Source organism: Pararge aegeria, chromosome 25 (assembly GCF_905163445.1).
Source record: "Pararge aegeria chromosome 25, ilParAegt1.1, whole genome shotgun sequence".
NCBI lineage: Eukaryota > Metazoa > Arthropoda > Insecta > Lepidoptera > Nymphalidae > Pararge > Pararge aegeria.
In genome coordinates, this window is record NC_053204.1 from 1,148,635 (window position 1) to 1,168,659 (window position 20,025).

Consider the following 20,025-nt stretch of genomic DNA (forward strand, 5'->3'; position numbering starts at 1 on the left):
ATGATTGGAATTGTTGAGCTATATCAGTAACTCTCATCATTTTATTATGTAGCTACAGTTGAGGAGTTACTGTATCTTTGAAGATCTGTCCTCATCACCAAATGAAAGACGGCCATTGATGGATATAAGTAAGACCTTTTTTATTCCTGGGTACTTGGTTGTCCTGAACCGTCCGTTGTACGTGTAAGTAAGTAAGACCTGTACACAGGTGTATGGTATGAGTATACATGTTTAAGACCTGTATACTAACCCGAAATTGCAATAAAGAAATAAATGGGTCTTATGTAGTACCAAGTTCTACAGTCAGCAGCTTACACCCTGCGACTCGTTTGATGTTGTCATTCCACCTAGTTAGGGGTCTAACAACGCTACGATTACCAGTGCGAGGTTAATATTGCAGTACCTTGGGACCGTCTGTACCCAGTTCATTCTCACTTTCGGATCGAAATACGTTGAGCTATATCAGTAACTCTTTTTCCGGTGTTCAATTCATTACTGCTTTAGGATAAAAAATCATTTAGTTACATCAGTAACTCTCGTTCTACGAATTCATTATCTAGTTATCCATAGCAGTACGTGTACCTGCCTATAGAAGTAACCAGTAGTGCGATTATCTGCGGTAGTTCATAGATGGTTAGTATAAACCCTATTTCACATTAAATAAATTAAAACTACGCTGTTTCTAAATCATAAGCTTACTCCAAAAACACACCAGGGAGTTTCAAAAAATCCTCCAACTTTCACTCCTTTAGATTTTCGAAATACAAAGTAACCTGTGTAAGCTCAGTTTTTGAGATTATTCGGACAGACAGACAAACATCATAAACTTATAAGATCGGCTGTTTTTCATGTGCTGGTACGTTATCAGGAATTATTAAGAAATTTTGGAAGGTCGAAAATATAATATAGGTACCATATTTCCGATCTTTTCAAAATTTCTTACAAAAAATATGATGTTGAGTATGAGAAAATCACTAAAAAAGGGAGGTTTAGTTTGACAGTGTTACGGAAAATCTGGTACCAATTTTACGTAGAACAAATTCATAAATCTTACTCAGAAAGCTTCTATGAACGTTTATGTTATGAATACAATTCGAATTTAAATGTGATTTTTCATACCATCGCTGTTTTTTTTAATTGTTCCACTCCAAATTAGCCTTTGATTGCAATGACATTTTTGTTAAGTGATGTTACAGTCTAAGCTATTAGGGAATATGGCAGTTATATTTAATCCCCCTAACTGATTTCTACGCGACATCCCACCGGAACGCTAAAAACCTCCCAGCAACATGTCGTGCAGGTACTATCAAACATCAGTAACGAACTAGAGAGTTTTAAAAACGCACTTTCCCAGTTTAAAACGAACGCAGTTATTAGCAATGTTTATGCAAACCACATGCTTAACTTGCGACGATATCTGCGAGTGAAAACCGATGCAAATCTACGGGGAAAACTTTCTGCACGTACATAATAATACACCTTGGGGAACGTTGTATTGTTTGTATGAATGGAAAGGAAAATTAAATTGTGAGTTATAAAATGTTTTAGAACAATAATGCGAAATGTTTTAGAATCTTTTATTCTTTAATTTTTATTTGTTTTTTATTTCTGTGTATTTGATTTGATTCTCATGTAGAAGCGGTGATAGCGCAGTAAGTGGGAGCTCGACTTCACTTTCGTGGGGCCGAGTTCGAATCCCAGCACGCACCTCTAACTTTTCTAAGTTATGTGCGTTTTAAGTAATTAAAAAATATCACTTGCTTCGACGGTGTGTAGTTATACATAATGTTCTATAAGGTATGTGGAGTCCACCATTCCGCACTGTACCAGCGTGGTGGACTAAGGCCTTAACCCCTTCTCATTGTGGGAGGTGCCCGGTAGTGGGCCGGTAATGGGTCGATATGATGATCACTATCATATTCATATATTTATATATACGTATGGAAAATATATTATATTTTTGTATGTATCATTTATGCGTTGTTTAATATGTACTATGTTATACGTTTATTCGGTTAAATCATAATATGTTACTTATATACATGTTGTATCACCTACCAATTACCTATAGCATTTTCTTGTATGCCTTTGAAGGGATCGCTATATAGCGATAAGGCCGCCAAATTGTACCTTCTACCTTATTGTTTCTGTATCTCTGTGAATTTTCTCTGTGGTGTCACAAAAAAAGAGTACTCATTCTTTCATTCATTTATTCATTCAGAATGCGCATTAACTAACACTGTATTTTAATAACATATTGGTGATCCCCGACAACCTCTAGCTTCTCGGAGTAATGTGTATTTAATTTTATTTAAGTTTTTTTGTTTGTTTGAAAACTTTTGCACACACTCATTTTATACAAAGTAAAGACATATACAGAAGAAACAGTATTGAAAATAGAGCGTGCAAAGGCGGTCTTACCACTAAAGCGATCTCTTCCAGACAACGTTAGCTTGCTTTAACGTTGAAGTAAAACATGGTGAGGAAACGTGCGTGCTTGAGAGGTCTCCATTACATTCTCAAAGGCGTGTGAAGTCTAAAAATCCGCAGTTGGCCAGTGTGGTGGACTACGGGCTAAATCCATCTTATTCTGAGCAGTGGCGTGCATAGAGGGTATGCACAGGGTATGCAAAGGATATAAAATGAAGAAAATCTCCAGTACAAGTTACAAAACTCTTAAGGATAGGCATTGTAAGAGTTATAAAAGTATTTGTAGATCGTACTGGAGATTTTCTTCTTCTCTATGCACGCCACTGATTTTGAGTTATTATCTATACCTGATCCTTATATTGGGCCGGCAATGGATTGATTTGTTACATGTTTTCAACACTGATGAAAATGTTATAAAATTATTATTTTTATATTTAATGACTTTCCCTTATCATTTATTTCAGTTACCCGGCTTAATGTATTTTAAATAATGTTGTAACAAAATATTTAAGCTTTGTTAAAATTTGTTTATAGTGGAGCGCCGTTAGATTTCTACCTCGGAATCCAGGGCCAGTCAATGAATCTTCATATCAATTTTTTAAAAGTGTTTTTAACAGCATATAGAAAAATGTTAAAAAAAATATTTTTCCCGATCTTAATTTTTTAATTATTAAAAAAATATATATTAATTATTCGGAGTTTTCTTTTATTTTCACTATTTTAAAGTTATATTTTGAAAAGGAAAATTATTAAGAACTTGTCCTTGGGCCTCAAGGGACTGCAGGTAGGGGTTAAGGTAGGGGTGGGGAAATTATAGAAGGGACAACAGCAGCTGTTGGACATTGTTGACGCGGTGGGAATCGAATCCACAGCTCAGGGTCGCTGCCCACTGCGCTAATCAGCCGTCAAGTTATATCCTATTTTTAAATTAGCCACATATAAATAACTTACCCGCCATTGCTGTGCGATTTATCCGATGCGCTCCCGCCGGACGGTTTCAGCGCCATCTTTTCCCCAGGCGTTGAAAAATTAGAACTCTGCACATCGACTTCCGGCCCACCTTGAACCAACGTCTCGGTTATTCTCTCACTGACTTCCGTTTTTATCTCTTTTTTCTTTTCACTTACAACTTTAACGACAGGCTCTATAGCTTTTTTTGTATCATCTTTAGCTTTTTCGAGTAATTTTTCAGGTTCCTCGACAGGGGTTATGATGCTGTCAACAATTTTAGTGGCTTCAGAACGTATTTCAGCAGTCATTTCTTCTCCTTTCTTGATAACTTCATCTTTTTTCTCAACCGCAGTTTCTTTCATTTCACTTTTAGCTTCTTTTATACTAGATTTAGCTTTTTCTGCGATATTTTTGGCTGCGGCTTCTTTAGCTTTAGCCATTGCTAAAATATTTTCAGTAGAAATCTCGGGCTCTTTTAATAACGTGTCAATTTTTTGTTTAACTCTCTCTAAATGGGGATTGTTATATGGAGGTTGTAGAGGTCGTAGTCTTACATTGTCTTCTGCGAATATAGTCTTTTCAGTTTTTGCTTTAGGTTTTTTTTCTTCTTTCTCCTTCTCTTCAACTGTTTCCTTTGTAATCTTCTCCTCTTCTTTACCAACTAAAGAATCCTTAGAGCTAAGTCTTTCAAACATACCTTTTTCTCTAGCCTTTTCCAAAACTGCAGGTAATTGATTGGTAACTGTAGCGACTACTTCTAATGGTTGTGAAGTAATAGCAGCTGTAGTCATTGATACAATATTTTTCTTTGTAAGGATCACCATATCACCATTTTGATTTTTAGATTTATCATACTGGGTTCCGTTATCTTGAGTTTCTACAGATTCGCCAAAGTTTGCATCTGCTGTAGTTACAACTTCTTTTCCTTTATTTTCGACATTTGTACTTTTCTTAACCTCTTTAGTTTTAGTTAAACTTTTCTCACCTTTGTCACTTTTAGAGGCTATTTCGTTTAGTTTAGTCGTGGATTTTGATTTTGCAGATAAATCTTTTTTGCTTACTTGTCTGCTCAATGGAGGTTTGTCGTTTAAATTCTTAGTACTGGGGACTCTAGTTAAATTTTTCACACTATTAGTACGGCTCACTGGCTTTTTCGTTTCTGATTTGTTTGAAATAGTCGTTTTTGGTGCTGTTTTAGTGCTTACTGGTGGTTTGACAGTGCTACTAGATTTTGTTGGTCTGGCTGCTGGCTTACGTTTTTCTGGACTGGAGTCTCTACTAGTGGTTCTGCTGGTCTGTCTAGAATTTAATCTAGACGTAGCAGGGTTACTAACAGTTGTCCTTACAGTCTTCTTAGCTGCCGGAGTAGGTTTTGAGTTCGTTTTAGCTGAGCCTGGCTTCGCATCTTCAATCGGACTTTTACTCGGCGTGCCAACTATTGGTGATAGCCTTTTTGGATTAATGGACTTATTAGAAGGTGGTGGGCCACTCCTGCTAGGAGATATTGGAGGTTTGCCTTTCACATTAGATTGAGCGGCATTTAACTGTAGATTACTTTGAGTAGTTCTTTTATCGTGCATTTGACTTCCTATTCTTATAGTTTCGTGTATACTACTTGTACTGTTCGACATATACCTTTGATTTGCGTTCAATTTTTTATCTACAGATAGTCTAGAGTTACTTCTTGTAGGAGAGACAGAATTTTGGCGTTTTGGAATTTTGGAATTTTTTGGAGAAACGTTATTTGATTGTGGTTGGGATTTTGATAGTGAACGTACTCTTGATCGATGTGCCACAGGTCTAGATATCGTTTCTTCTTTATTCAGAAATTCTGAACTATTTCTTGGAATATTCTCGAAATGTAATATCGCCGACGGGGAATTTGATCGAGACCTTAAATTTAATCTACCGGGAGAGTTACTTCTCGAATTCGTCCTGGAATTGACATTACTCTTTCTATCTAACAACCCCATTTCTTTCAATAAAGCTATCTCTTCTTCTCTTCTTTGTTTCTCTAATTCTGCTTCGTTCTTTTCTCTATTTAACTCACTTAATTCTCTTATTTCCTCCATGTTCTCTTTCAGGAAGTCTCTAGGAGGCCTATGGACAGGTCCAGGGGGTGGTAAAGTGGCGACTTGCGCCATGTTGTCAAACCTTGTCAAGGAGTTAGTTCTTCTTGGAGGAGAGTTTGATCTAGAGTTGGCAGCTGAGGTTTTAGGTGTGTTGTGACGTGAGGTCTCTTCCCTGAAGCCTCGACCTAAAACCAAATTGTTAAAATGAATTTTTTGTTACTTTTACGTGCTTTATAAGGAAATATGTGTCAACGCTTCATAAGTGGCTAAGGTAGGCCTTAATAAACAGTTTTGGAATTAAAGTCAGAATTTCGAGTTATTATTGTAATCATTATAGAGAACTTTGACTACAAAGACAAAAATCAATTTACCTCACAAAAATGGGAACATTATCAATGCATGAAAATGAAAGTTTTGCTGGCATTACTTTCACCCGTAGGTAATTAGGTCTAATTGAAATGCATTAATATTATACTCTGGCGTGAGTATTTTAATACTGGAATGTGATGGCCAAAGATTTTCAACATGTGTACGCTTTTTCTTTGTCCGAAATCCTACTAATATTATAAATGTAAGGTGTGGATGTTTGTTTGTCAAACCGCTGAACGGATTTGGATGAAATTTGGCATGCATGTAGCCTTTGACATGGAAAAGAATAGGCTACCTTTTATCCCGGGAAATAAGAGAGTTCTCTGGGGTATAAAAAAACCTTAATGCACGCGAACAAAGTCGCGGGTATAAGCTAGTTTTAAATAAATCTTCAAATGAAAATATAGATTGTTGCTGGGAGGCCTATTAAATGAAAAAAAAGCTCGTATTTAAAAAAAACCATTCGTACACAAAATATAACTAAATTCAGTCAACACGTTTCGGAGGAATATAATTACGAGCACGTAGGAATCTACATTAATATTATAAATGCGACTGTTTGTCTGTTTGTTTCGTGTGTAGCTCAACCTCTGCACAGATCTTGATAAAATTTTGTTAAGAACAAAGTTTTATAAGCATTCTTTCAGTGTCCAAAATACTGAACTGTGGAGTGCACTCCCATTAAACATATGACAGTTAAGTTCACCAGATAGATATTTTCAAAATGTTGCTAAAACTCATATATCAATACCAATAAAGATCAATAAAGAGAGAGAAGAGAGCAATAAAGACGACATTAAGGTATTTATTCTTCTTATTGAAATATTTATAGTATGTATTAGTTTATAACACCCACACCATTTTAGTAGTGTTTCTCGAACAGGCTTTCTTAACAATTATTCATTGTAGAGTCAACATCGCCTGAGGATACTCCGGTTTCGGTGCGAAACGTGCGTAGTGGGTATATTACCGAAGATCTGTTGGGTGTGGAGTATAAGGATTGAAGAAATTATAAATTACACCATACAGATTCTCCTGCTGTTCGCGGACTATAGCAATTTAAGCTTAATTTTCATAACACAGTTGACAGTAACTATTTTACCTCTAATGTTCTAAACGTGTACCATAAAGTGGGAAAAACTTTTTGAGCTAGCAACATTCCGCGGGTGTGAAGCGATGCGTTTCCTCTGTTTTTGGACACAAGGCACTGCATGTGCATACAATAATGGTTGAATGAGGATTCTGTATGTACTTAATTCAGGTTGCCTGAAAGAGATCGCTACTCAGCGATAAGGACGTTTTTGTATCTTACTTATCTACTTTTCCTTTTGTGGTGTAAGTATAAAGTGCATAAATAAATAAATAAAATTAAAAATAAATAAGCTATGGTGGCATTCTGAATACTCAAATTCACATTCAAAAATGTTTTATTCATGTAGACCTTATGACAGGCACTTATGAAACGTTCATACTTTCAATTGCTGAAACCAGTGAGATACTTCGACTTCAACCATCTGAGACTGTATCCCCATTCAAAAAAGATATCAAGGGCTATTTTATATATTATAAAAAGCATGATTACCTTTAAACGGTGAAACTCTCCCGGGTCTGATCTCCACGGGTAGGGAGTGAGGGCTGGTCGGCCGGGAGGCGGTAGGCTCGGTGATGATCGCGAATGACGTCTCACGTTTCCGCTTCGAGGTTGACACCGCACTGGAAATAAGAGACAAACTATGAGTCATGCTAGCGCCATGCTTGCATATAATTAAATATCCTACGACAATACACACATCGCCATCTAGCCCAAAGTAAGCGTAGCTTGTTTTATGGGTACTAAGGTGACTGATGAAATTTTTTATAAATAACTAGCTGTTGCCCGCGACTTCGTCTGCGTTTGATTTTGTTTTTAAAGTATTCAGTATCGCTTAGCCTTAAGTGAGTATTGTAGTATATATATATACATATATATATAACATGTGACAAATAATTTGCAATAAAATAAAATTGCGACTATAATTAAAGATCTAAGATATCCTATCTCTTAAGTTGGACCAGACTGCTCACGGTTAGCCAATTTTATTTAAAATCGGTTAAGTAGTTAAGTAGTCCATCGCGGACAAACATCGTGACAGGAGATTTATATATATTAAGACTAGCTGACCCGCGCAACTTCGTCTGCACCTAGAAAAAAACATAGAAACTAATTACAGCGCTACCTACCAGGAGGACCAGTTTTATTTCCAAAGTATGTTATTCGCGGCCGTATGTGTTATTCTATACCCGTCGCAACTTCTAATTGAAACATTAGAAGTAAGAATAAACTTACAGTGCAATATACTAGGTTACATAAAAATCATAATTCGTTTAAAGGAAATTGCATACATGATACAATTCTACAATAAACTACCCGTTGACATCTTGGAGATGTCTCTTAAAAAGTTCAAAGTTTGTATTAAACGTAAGCTTATAGAAAAGTCCTACTAAAGTATAAAGGACTACGTAATCGATGAAAAAGCTTGGATGTGAATTATTGCTCTAACCAGGTTGCTTCTTTAATAGTTTTAAGTGACAGTGTGAGATGGTGATAACAAAAAAAAACAACCGGCTGCGTTTGGAACCCTCGTAGCTTCAGTTTTAAGTTGACGAATTTAGTTATCGCCATCAATTCACTTCTATGTTATATTTTACATGTAATATCAAAAGTGCCATATATGTGCCTATTTGAATAAAGAAATATTTGACTTTGACTTTGACTTTGAGCCCAAAAGTAAGCGTAGCTTGTGTTATGGGTACTAAGATGACTGATGAATATTATTATGAATAATATACATAAATAATTACATAATGTACATGATAACTGTTATTTCGTTTTATTTTAGTATTTAAGTACCTAATCTGGCATTTAAGAGGGTGCGAAGAACCTATGACCTATAGAAAAGTCCTATTATAGTATAAAGGATAACGTAAACGATAAAAAAGCTTGGGGGTAAACAATTGCTCTATTTTCTAATGACAATGTGAGATGGTGATAACAAAAAGAACACCCGGTTAAGTTTGTTGTGGGCGTCTTCTTAGACCAGGGCGCGTTTGGAACCCTCGTAGCTTTAGTTTTAAGTTTACGAATGTGGTTATCGCCATCACTACTCACTGCTATGTACACATTTTGTATATAATCAACGCATCAAAATTGACATCAATGTGCCTATTTGAATAAAGAAATATTTGACTTTGACTATGAAATATGTTATATTTTTGTTTCAATAAATAAATAAATAATAATAGACACCCAGACACTCGACGATAATCATCCTTGTTCATCACACAAACATTTTCCAGTTGTGGGATTCGAACCCACGGCCTTGGACTCAGAAAGCAGGGCCGCTGCCCATTGCGCCAGTCGGTCGTCGATTTTCGTGTCCAAGCAGCATTGTTCTGTTAAGGGTGTGGTTGCCAGTGTACCATGTACACGTACATGAGGTTTTGTGTTGTGTGGTGTTTTTTTTTGTTATCACCATTTCAGAATGTAATTTAAAATTATTAGAATAGCAACCTGGGTAGAGCAATAATTCACACCCAAGCTTTTTTATCGATTACGTAGTTCTTAATACTATAAAAGGACTTTTCTATAAGCTTATGATAACTTTTATTTATATTGATTTTGTTTATTCATTAACTGTATTTAGTTTGTTTTCTTTTTAAACACTAACTAGCTATAAGCAAAATAAAGAAGAACAGCCCCCATTTCAAGATATATACAAAAATCTCAATATCATGACATGAAGAAAACCACCAATCCGCATTACTGCAGCATTGTGGGTCAATAATCTACAACTTTGTTATGGAATTTTCGCTTTGTAGTTGATCCCTAACCATTTGGTGATTAATGTGAGTTGTGGAAACTTCATTAGTTTATTTGATTAAAAAATGCCGTATCGCCCTTATGTGGAATGGTACGGTTTGATTCCCTGAAAAAGCTTATAACTAAAATCCCCCCTACTATTAGATAGGCATGTATCCAGCATTCGGACATTAAAAGTAATATTAACCCTTGGTTTGTGACATGAGGGTTAGTTTGACGTCACAAAGCACAATAAAGTTCTCGCTCTCTCTCGTAACCTCAATTTTTTACGCCATCGAGTGCGTACAACTACCTGTGACCTTCATTAGCGGAGGGTTAGCCAAGGGAGTTTCGAATTACAGCTTTCGCTTTATTCTACAGGGTGATATTTTGTGTAAGTGAGGTTAACTCTTAATAAACGCTCGCTGAACGGTCAGAAAATGGATATCACATTTTTTCTAAAACTTGCCTTAAAGTGACGGCCGATTGGCGCAGTTTTGAGCGGCCCTGCTCTCTGAGCTTTATTATGTATTATTTTATGTTTAATAGAGTGTTTCTTATTCTTCTTCTACAATGTAACGGACACAAAGATGTACAGACATACAGAGAATAATACAACAAAGACCCCTTTTTTTGCATCGCTGGTCAAAAAGACGGTCTGCGTCAATGACATTGTTTTTATTGTTTGGTATTGCACAGGATTTTCGTAATGGTTTTTTTTCGTAACGATGGAATTAACCACGCTCCGCTGCGATCCGTTTAGAAGGGACGCTGTTACAAAATATTCAAATTTGTTTGATCTTTAACTATTAATACCAAATTTTATAATATTCAAGTGTTTTAATTGAACTTTTTTATTAACGATAGGCCAGCGCTTGACGACAATCATGTTAGAAAGCAATGATGAGGTCTAGGTTGGAGCACGCTTGCCTAGAAAAAGCCTATTCACTCTAGCCTCGAGGGTACCCAAATTATACGTGACACGAAACACAGTTGCCGGGAGGGCGTTCCACATCTTAGCGGTGCGTATCAGAAACGTGGATAAAAAACGTCGTGCGTGGACGAAATATAACTTGGAGGAAATATAATATGTATTAATATGGGGTCGGCCCTCCTGATACTTGTCCAACATTCTATGGTCTCGTGTCATTTCTAGCGTGAGGCGAGTAGTTTTCATGTCATTGGACTCGGTTCCAGTCCGCTAGCATGGGCAGGAGATGATAAATCTCTTCGGGGTAAGGATAAAAATGTATCTTCTCCATCAAATAATATATGCGTACTCGGGGGGCCCAACAGTGCCCAGCCAAGACGAGCGCGAAGCAAACACTGCCGTACCTTTACTGGAACCATTTCGCCGAATTTTCAGGATGTTGAATATCAAAATAATAATAAATAAATAAATAAATATGCTGTGACAATACACACATCGCCATCTAGCCCCAAAGTAAGCGTAGCTTGTGTTCTGGGTACTAAGATGACTGTTGAATATTTTTTATGAATAATATACATAAACACTTATAATATACAAAATAAACACCCAGACACTGAAAAACATTCATGTTTATCACACAAACATCTTCCAGTTGTAGGATTCGAACCCACGGCCTTGGACACAGAAAGCAGGGTCGATGTCGACTGCGCCAGTCGGCCGTCAAAATAATATATCTGTGAAAAATAAACGGGTGTAAACTTCTGCTATTCCCTGTTTCCGTGCTTTAGCAGTTGGACACGTTAATTATATCCCCCGTCAGGGGATATAATCAGCCTCATTTGTCTTCATCTACAGCCATTACTCGCTGTGTCATGTGGCATCGCTAAAGCTCATATAGTATCTATGATTTGAACTATTTCTGGTATATACTTTAAAAAAAATCTCCGGTGGGAGGCTTCTGCCGTGGCTAGTAACCACCCTACCGGCAAAGGGTGCAGCTAAGCGATTTAGCGTTCCGGAGTGAAGTCGCGTACACATCGATCAGGAGTAGGTATTGGCTTAATATAACTGCCATACTCCTAACAGGTTAGCCCGCTACCATCTTAGAGTGCATCATCACTTACAGAGCTGGGTTAACTTTTACTGGAATAAAAAAAAAGAAAATAAAACGTTGGTGTTTCGCGAACAATTCGAACTTTCGCTAACTTCTCCCACAAAGAATTACACTGCAGCACAAGCTAAGCCTATTTTTTACAAACCACCCCAGAAATTGGAGCAGGCAGTTATACCAAGGGCCGATTCTAGCCTTGAGTAACGGCCTAGTGTGCACGGCCAGAAATAGGTTAATTTTCTATATGAATAATACGCCCGCGTCCGTAGACCGGTGATTTTTCACGCGGCCTCAATTTGAGTCAAGAACAACAACCTTGAAGTTGGAGTTGTAATTTATTGTTGAAAAATTGAACCTGAGTTTAGTGTTTTGCGATTACTTAACATAAACTAAGTGCCTCGCATTGGCCCTGCACGACTAGCATGGTCATTCCGCGGAGAACGTATAAAAAAAATATGATTGAATAGGCTGTATGGCTGTATGGCAAATGATCTTTGCCTGTCCTGCAAGGGAAAAGTAAAAAAAACAACATAAAAAAATAGAAGATAGGATGAGGTGCTTTGGCGACGGTCGGAAAATATAATTTTATTTCATGATTTATAGAAAATTTATAATTTCCTTCGTTTAAGCGGACATTCAAGGATTTTTTAATGAATAAAAGTTACTGTGCAATTTTTGACTGTCTCATAGATAAGGTGTGACATTAATTTCACATAATTTGCATGCTGTTAAGCGAAGTTTTGTTAAGAGCTAACCATAATATTATAGACCTCTATACTAACCCAAATTCGCAAAGAAATAAATAAGTATTTCCTAGTTTTGTTAAATTAAAAATATTAATCTTTATCTTTAATAGGGTGATTTTACTTGTGTCATGTAGTGTATTTTAAGTACTGTAGGTAAAATCCTATTGTGACATCTCTTACCCAACAATATCGCAAACTAAGGCGGGTAGATACCGGTGTAAAGCATGGCCGACCGCCATATGGTACGATTTAGAGACACCATAATAGTGCAGCAATTATTGTACGCATGCTTTCGCCTTCTACGCACTGTTGCGGCAGCGTCAAGTCAAGAGAGTTAGCGGGAACGGCGAAGATTTTAGCCGTGTGTCATGTCAACATTCAACTTCCTTTACTTAAATATGTATATCTACAAAATATCAGTCTTCGTTCATCGCCACCTGGCGTATTTTAAAACTTTCACGAACGCAAGCCACTTTAAAACGAGAAATAAAATTCGGCTGTGCAACAATAAATATAAATTAAAACAAACCGCAAAATCCCCCTTTGCTATGTGCGTTAAAATATACAATAAATTAGACGCAGGTCTAAAAAATCAACCTACGCGTTTTTTTAAGAAAAATCTGGCGCATTGGCTGTGTACAAAATGTTTCTATGCAATATCCGAGTATCTGACTTCGAATTAAAAATGATATTATTTTGACATTATTATGATAACATTGATATTACCTGTATAATTTAATAAATAACTTTTCAATGCTTGCTCAACAAGCACAACAAGAACAATCATTACACATATCTGCATAAGATATGGGTAATGATTGTTCTTGTTGTGCATTTTACATTTCGCATGCTTAATAGTAGAATATGGAGGAATGTTATATTATAATAAGACCCTATGTAAGCTCATATTCAGCGAATAAATTTCATTTCATTTCAATAAACCTATATCCAAAATAATAATGAATCTAATGCAAAATCTTGAGAAAGCAGATTTTTTTTCATAATTGAAGTAGCTTTAGGCGCGGCGCAGACGTCTGTGTAGTTTCCGCTATTTAATAATAATTTTTGGATTGGTCGTAAGTATATGTCATATACTCCACACTTCTTGACTTATATTCAAATATTTTCAAACGGATCAATTGTGAATAGCAAAGTGAATAAAAATTCAACAGCTTTAAAAGAAATATTTGAAATTGCAAAGTTTATTGAAAATCTATCTCTATTATCAATAAATTTTCTGACTATTGCGACATTCTATAATATTCAATTACAAGGTTATATTGACATGTACTGATCTAACCTTTTCAATTATTCTATTTAACGCATGAAAATATTTATAAAATGTGAAAGTGATATTATTGAATTTTAAATAGAATATAAAACGTTCCAGGAACATTTTACTCTTTCATTATTAAGAATAATTATAAAAGTTTTACTTTAATCGTGTGTAAAGGTTACACGCTCACATTTTTTTTTATTTATATAGCGACAATTGCCCTACTAAGCAGATGACTCACTTAATAGTAAGACGCGAGATTGTATTTAGTAGTGTTTTTCTTATGTACAGGGCATTCCCAAAGTACAAGCTATTGCTGGCTACGCAATTTTGCAGCTAGTGTGCAGTTCTAAAACAGATCTCTGAATTAAAAATACTAGATTGCCGAAGAAGCGAATATATGGAGATAGAGTGAGGTGGTGTTATTTGAAGCTCAGAAATTCAAACTCCGAAAAGCCGCATTTTCTCAGAAGTGAGATGCCAACCAAGCTTGTTAGTGGCGTATGAAGCTCTGTCGTCTGACAACTCTACCACTACAAGTTAATGATTTTTTGACGTCAAAGTCAAAAATATCTTTATTCAAGTAGGTAGGTGGCACTTTTGATGCGTACATAAGAATTACACGGTAGTGAGATGATGGCGATAATCACATTCGTAAACATAAAACTAAAGCTACGAGGGTTCCAAATGCGTCCTGGTCTAAGAAGAAGCCCACAACAAAATTAGCCTAACAAATTTCTATGTTTGTAAGGCGTTCCCGGATGGCACATTATTTGATTTTTGATCGCTTATGATCATGCCTTGGACAGCAATAACAGTGCATTTATCAACCATACTCCTTAATTAGTGTTTACACCGTGTAATGAGATATCTTCGCCAAACCTACGTGTCCTGACTCTTGTATGGGGAATCAACGTCAATTTTACGACTACGTTCATTCATACAAACTTGTACAAGGTTGTGTTTGTATGAACCTGTATTTATTCTGTCAAAATCAAGTTTTTTTTTAATGTACATCCGTTCTAGTTTACGGTTTACCAGTATTGCACCTAGTTAACGTAATATATGAATCGTAGTTAACTTATATGCGGTTGAATTAGTAAGCGTGGGTGAGAAATCTCTTATTATACTCTAATGTCACTAATAGTAACATTTTCGAATGATTACGCAAAGTCTAATGTAACCCCATTATGTCCCGGCTTAATTAATGATGTCAGAACACAGTGACAATCTGCTTACAACTTTGGACCCAACTGGATTAATAATGACGTTCGCAAAATAAATCCGCTTAAGTTTATTTTAAATTATATTATTTAAAAGCTGCTAAAATTATAATGAAATGCCCGATTGTATCCGAAATATTATAAACTAGTTGCTGCCCGCGACATTGTCCGCGTTTATTTCGGGGTTTTAAGAATCCCGCAAAAACCCTTTTTTTTATGCAGGATATCCTATGACAGTCTGTCAGTCCAGGATGCATAGAACGTGCATGCAAATTTCAACGGTGAAGGTTAGTAAGAAAACCCCAAAAATAGTTAAATATTCGATGAAAGTTTGTATGAATTTTTCTCTAATGTCACTTATTCACTATGGTAGGAATAGGATATTTTTGTTAATAAAGACTCATTTGTCTTTTAAAAGGCTATACTTTATAATGACTGTAGCGTGATATCTTAGTCTACATTACATCAATAATTCGAACTAGTTAGTTTAAGATGTTCTTAAGGCATACAAACAATGTGGTAGGTACATTTGACAAGTCAGGAATAATAAAACATCATAAATATTCGCGGAATTAATGTCTGATTGCTGGACAGAGAACTGTGTCATGCAGTGGCGTGTCATTCACTTCGTACATTCACAAAAGCACTGCCTGTGGTATAATAACCACTGTATAAATAATGATTTGTCAAAAATAATAAACATTACAAAATAACATTAATATTTACAAAAAAAAAGCCGGTCTAACCAGTCATGGCATGGCACCCAGAATGCTTGCGCTATTGCCCCTTTAAACTGCTAGACTTAGCCGTTGGGCTAAATAAGCGCCAGCTCTTGGGTCACCAGACTACATATGAAAAAATTCACAATTAAATTGCTCCCCCTGCGTTCTTTTTAACGACAACTTCAAAAAGGAGGAGGTTCTCAATTCGTCGGAATCTTTTTTTTATGTATGTTACTCGATTACTCGATGACGCCTTAACTTAACCCATTTCAAAATTTTGTTTTAAAGGGCATACATAGTTTAAGTATTAGTATGTAGTTATTAGTATGTATTTTTTTTTATATGCACAACCTGCAGTATGTTATCCTTTTGTTTTCCTTATCCTAAGGTTGCCTGGAAGAGATCGCTACAAAGCGATAAGGCCGCCTTTTGTATACTTCTTCTGTCTGTGTTTTCTTTTATTCTTTTTTTGTATTTTTATTTGTGTGCAAATAAAGAGTATAAATAAATAAATAATACAATCCAGGTGATCCCATTTAAATTCTATCGAAATCGGTCGAGCTGTTATTAAAAAATCAACAATAATATAACCTAAAGTAGCAAATTGTTGTTTATAAAGTTTATTATTTGGCGTGCGCTGAGAAAAGTATTGATACATAATGAATATGTACTGCATGATTGAAGTACTCATTATTAAAAAACTTATTACAAAAAAGTCCGCGAGGGAATATATCTAACTGTCATATTTAGGTCACAATAGTAGCGTTCGGTTTTTTTTTTAGTTTAAAAATATTTTTTATTATTTTCTAATGGGAAAGAGGTGTTTAGACCATTGATTTTATTACTGGAAACTAACAGACTGTTTAAGTGCACTCAGAGTTACGGGGATAGTACTGAAATTTTTTAACAGCTTTGACCTACGCGGGAATCGAAATTAGGACCTGGACGTGAAAGTTGATTACTAGATCAATGAAGCTGTGTACAAAATTCCTTTCTAAAAAAAAACATTCAGCAAGCAACAACAGTAGCACGCGAGTTATAAAATTTTGTTAACTTACCAAAACTTAAGCATCATATAAAAGTTTACACAACAAAAGGTTGTGAAATATCTTAATCATTTATTTAATTATACTATGAGTTCACACCTTCCAATTCACCGGTTACATTTAACCGTGGGTCGTCGGTTAACTAAACGGGCACAAGGCGAGAGCACTGCGTTCCCACCCATCTCCGATTCATGTGCGGAACCAGTGATTCATTGAGGAGCATCCCACATCGCATCCACGGAGTATTGTCTACGGTTGCATCACCATGTCATAATGCAAGGCATGTGTTCTCGACACCATTGCTGTATGGAATTATGAATGCTATTTATTTGACTGTTGAATGAATGAGCGAATGATTGATTGCATGAATGAACTAATGAAAGAATGTTCTTTTTTTGAACACCACAAAAAGCACATAAAAAACTCACTCACTCGCTGTTGTATGAATGAATATACTTTTATTGAACACCACAAAAACCACACAAAAAAACTCACTCACTCACTGTAGTGGAAATTTGTTTGGCCGCGCTGAGCGTTTTTGGTGACATATTTTGAGGGCGTCACCATGATATTGAGGATATTTAAAAAAAAATGTGGGCACTCTATAACCGATACTGAACTTAATTTTTTTTTCTCTTGTGCTTTATTATTATTAGTATTTTGACTACCTCCCTGGCGCAACGGTGAGCGCTGAAAATTTAAGTACGAGGTCACGGGTTCGTTTACCGGTAGGTGCAATTTGGAAATTTATAATTTCTGAATATTCTCTGGTCCGGTCTGGTGGGGAGCTTTGGTCGTGTCTAGTTACCACCCTACCCACAAAGACATGCCACTAAGTGATTTAATGTTCCGGTGCGGTGTCGCGTAGAAAACGATTACGGGTATAGCCCGCTACAATCTTAGACTGCATCATCACTTACTACCAGGTGAGATTGCAGTCAAGGGCTAACTTGTAGTGGAATAAAAATATATAGTATACATATGTAGGTTAAGGTAGGCAAGTAGCAAAATAGGTATAGAGACCTTCAACTATCAGTAGAATGATTGACGCCCACACAACCTACACTGCGTTATGAATGTGAATGCAGGTATACCAGCCAACTGTAAAATGAATGTTTAGTCTTAATAATACCAAAGGCCGCTTACTTTGGGCCTCATAAGAAGGCTCAGAGTCACTCAGCGGGCGATTGATAGAGCTATGTTAAGAGTATCTCTACGCGCTCAAATCAGAAAAGAGAAGATCCGTAGAAGAACTACAGTTACCGATATAGGCGCGGGCGGGGACATAGCTCGGAGAACCGATGGACTTTGGTGTCTTAAGATGCTGGAATGGCGACCCCGCAACGGTAAACGCAGCGTAGGTCGCCTCCCAACGAGGTGGACAGACAATATCGGGTCGCTGGGAGCCGCTGGAAACAAGCGGCCCAGGACCGTGGATTGTGGAGCTCCGTACAAAAGACCTACGTCAGTGGACGTCAATTTGTAGAATTGATAATAATAACTAAGACGAGTTACATAGAAGCGGTGATAGCCTAGTGCTTAGGACTTCGGCTTCACTTTCTGAGGGCCGAGTTCGAATCCCATCACGCACCTAAACTTTTTTAAGTGATGTACGTTTTAAGCAATTAAAATATCACTTGCTTCAACGGTGAAGGAAAACATCGTGATGCCTGAGAGTTCTACATAAAATTCTCAAAGCCGGGTGAGGGCGTGTAAAGTCCCCCATTTCGCATTGGGCCAGCATGGTGGACTACGGCCTAAACCATTGTGGGAAAAAACCCCTGCCCTGTAGTGGGCCGGCAATGTGTGAATGTAACTTCGCGGCACGTCTTTGTCAGTAGGATATTAACTAGACACAGCCGAAGCCTCCCACCAGGCAAATTAAAAAATATCGTAAACAGTACCTTTAAATACAGTTCGCTACTTTTAAAAGGCTTCTAATTATATTTGTTATCATCACAGTCTACTTAGGACACTAAATAGATCTAAAACCACGTATTGTTATAAAGAAATCGACCAAAAAACCATCTCACGGTTAGTGCACCGCCACAATACATCACGGCCGCGGCGGCCATTACGGCAATTAAAATGATCTACACGCGGAATCATAGTGATTTACGTCTGTCAGCTGAGGCTTGAGAGATAAGCAATAGCCGATGTTATCTCGTAAGATCTGTATTTGCGATATTCACTAAAACTGTTGTTTTTCATGGGCGTTATAGTAGTGTGTGCCCACTTGGCGACTTGGGCGGCCTAATAAGCTTCTGGAGTGAGCTCGGCTGGCTAGAGTAACCCAACGGGGAGCCGTACCAGTACGTAATACGTATAACGGAAGGTTCCGGAGAAAAGCCCTTTTTTTGTCGTGGTGGAAAAGCTTCATGGCTACCTCTGTCATTTTGGGCGCGACTCGTTTACCCGAACTAAAAACCACCACGGCATGTCCCTCTCGTTGGCTTTATTTAACGTCCGGGGAACCCGTTGCATACTTCTTAGACGTCTACCAACCGCCCCAACTGATTGCCAGGGCTACTACGCTAAGGAGGAGGGGATCAGGACAGCTTGACCCCCTCAGACAGTAGGGAGACTCATATAGGGACGGGTAGCTAACGGAGACAAGCCCTGGATAAAGTAGAAGAAAAAGTAGTGTATGCCAGAAGTGGGCAAGGTTCAAGAATGTTTCAAAATCGTTTTTTTTTCTGTTTGAAAAAAAAGTTCACTTTAATACACTTCAATATTTCTATCTTTTAAGGTTGACTTATAGCGTATATATATATATTATGCGGACTAAGTCGCGAGGGACCGCTAGTTATAAAATACCTAATTTCTAACAGTTTGTTGAAAACAGCTCTGTACCTTAGGAACAGAGTTGTTGTGAACAAACAAGGATAAAAAGCACATTTACATCTAACTTCTTTTCTTTTTTAAATTTTTTCTGGTGGAAGGCTTTGGCCGCTGTTAGTTGCGACCCTACCGACAAAGACGTGCCGCTAAGCGATGTACTGTTCCGTTGCGATGTCGCATACAAACCAATTTGGGGGTAAAATTAAATGAACGTTATTTGTTCACATAAAACAATAGCAGATAAGGCGGAGAACTTCTGTTAAATTTAAAACCAGGGGTATGCCTACCATACTCGCTAACAGGTTAGGCCGCTAACATATTAGACTGCGTCATCTTTTACCACCAGGTGTGGAAACACGTGTAGTGGAATTTTAAAAAAAGATTTGGTTTCCCCGCCCTGGGCTCTGGGCCTTTTGGGCCTTGGGTAAATACGTCCATGGTGATTTCTACATTCATTTTATTAAACTAG

At 37.0% G+C, this 20,025-nt stretch overlaps 1 protein-coding gene across 2 annotated transcripts in view; it reads right to left on the bottom strand.

The window, feature by feature from the left end:
* Positions 1-20,025, bottom strand: part of LOC120634967 (protein stum) — a 67,417-nt gene that overhangs the window by 21,633 nt on the left and 25,759 nt on the right. For both annotated transcript variants that reach the window (XM_039905882.1, XM_039905881.1), the window contains exons 2-3: positions 7,405-7,535; positions 3,382-5,638 (exon numbers count right to left, since the gene is read on the bottom strand). In XM_039905882.1, coding sequence (XP_039761816.1) covers positions 3,382-5,638; positions 7,405-7,535 — 2,388 coding nt within the window. The remainder of the gene's footprint in view (positions 1-3,381; positions 5,639-7,404; positions 7,536-20,025) is intronic.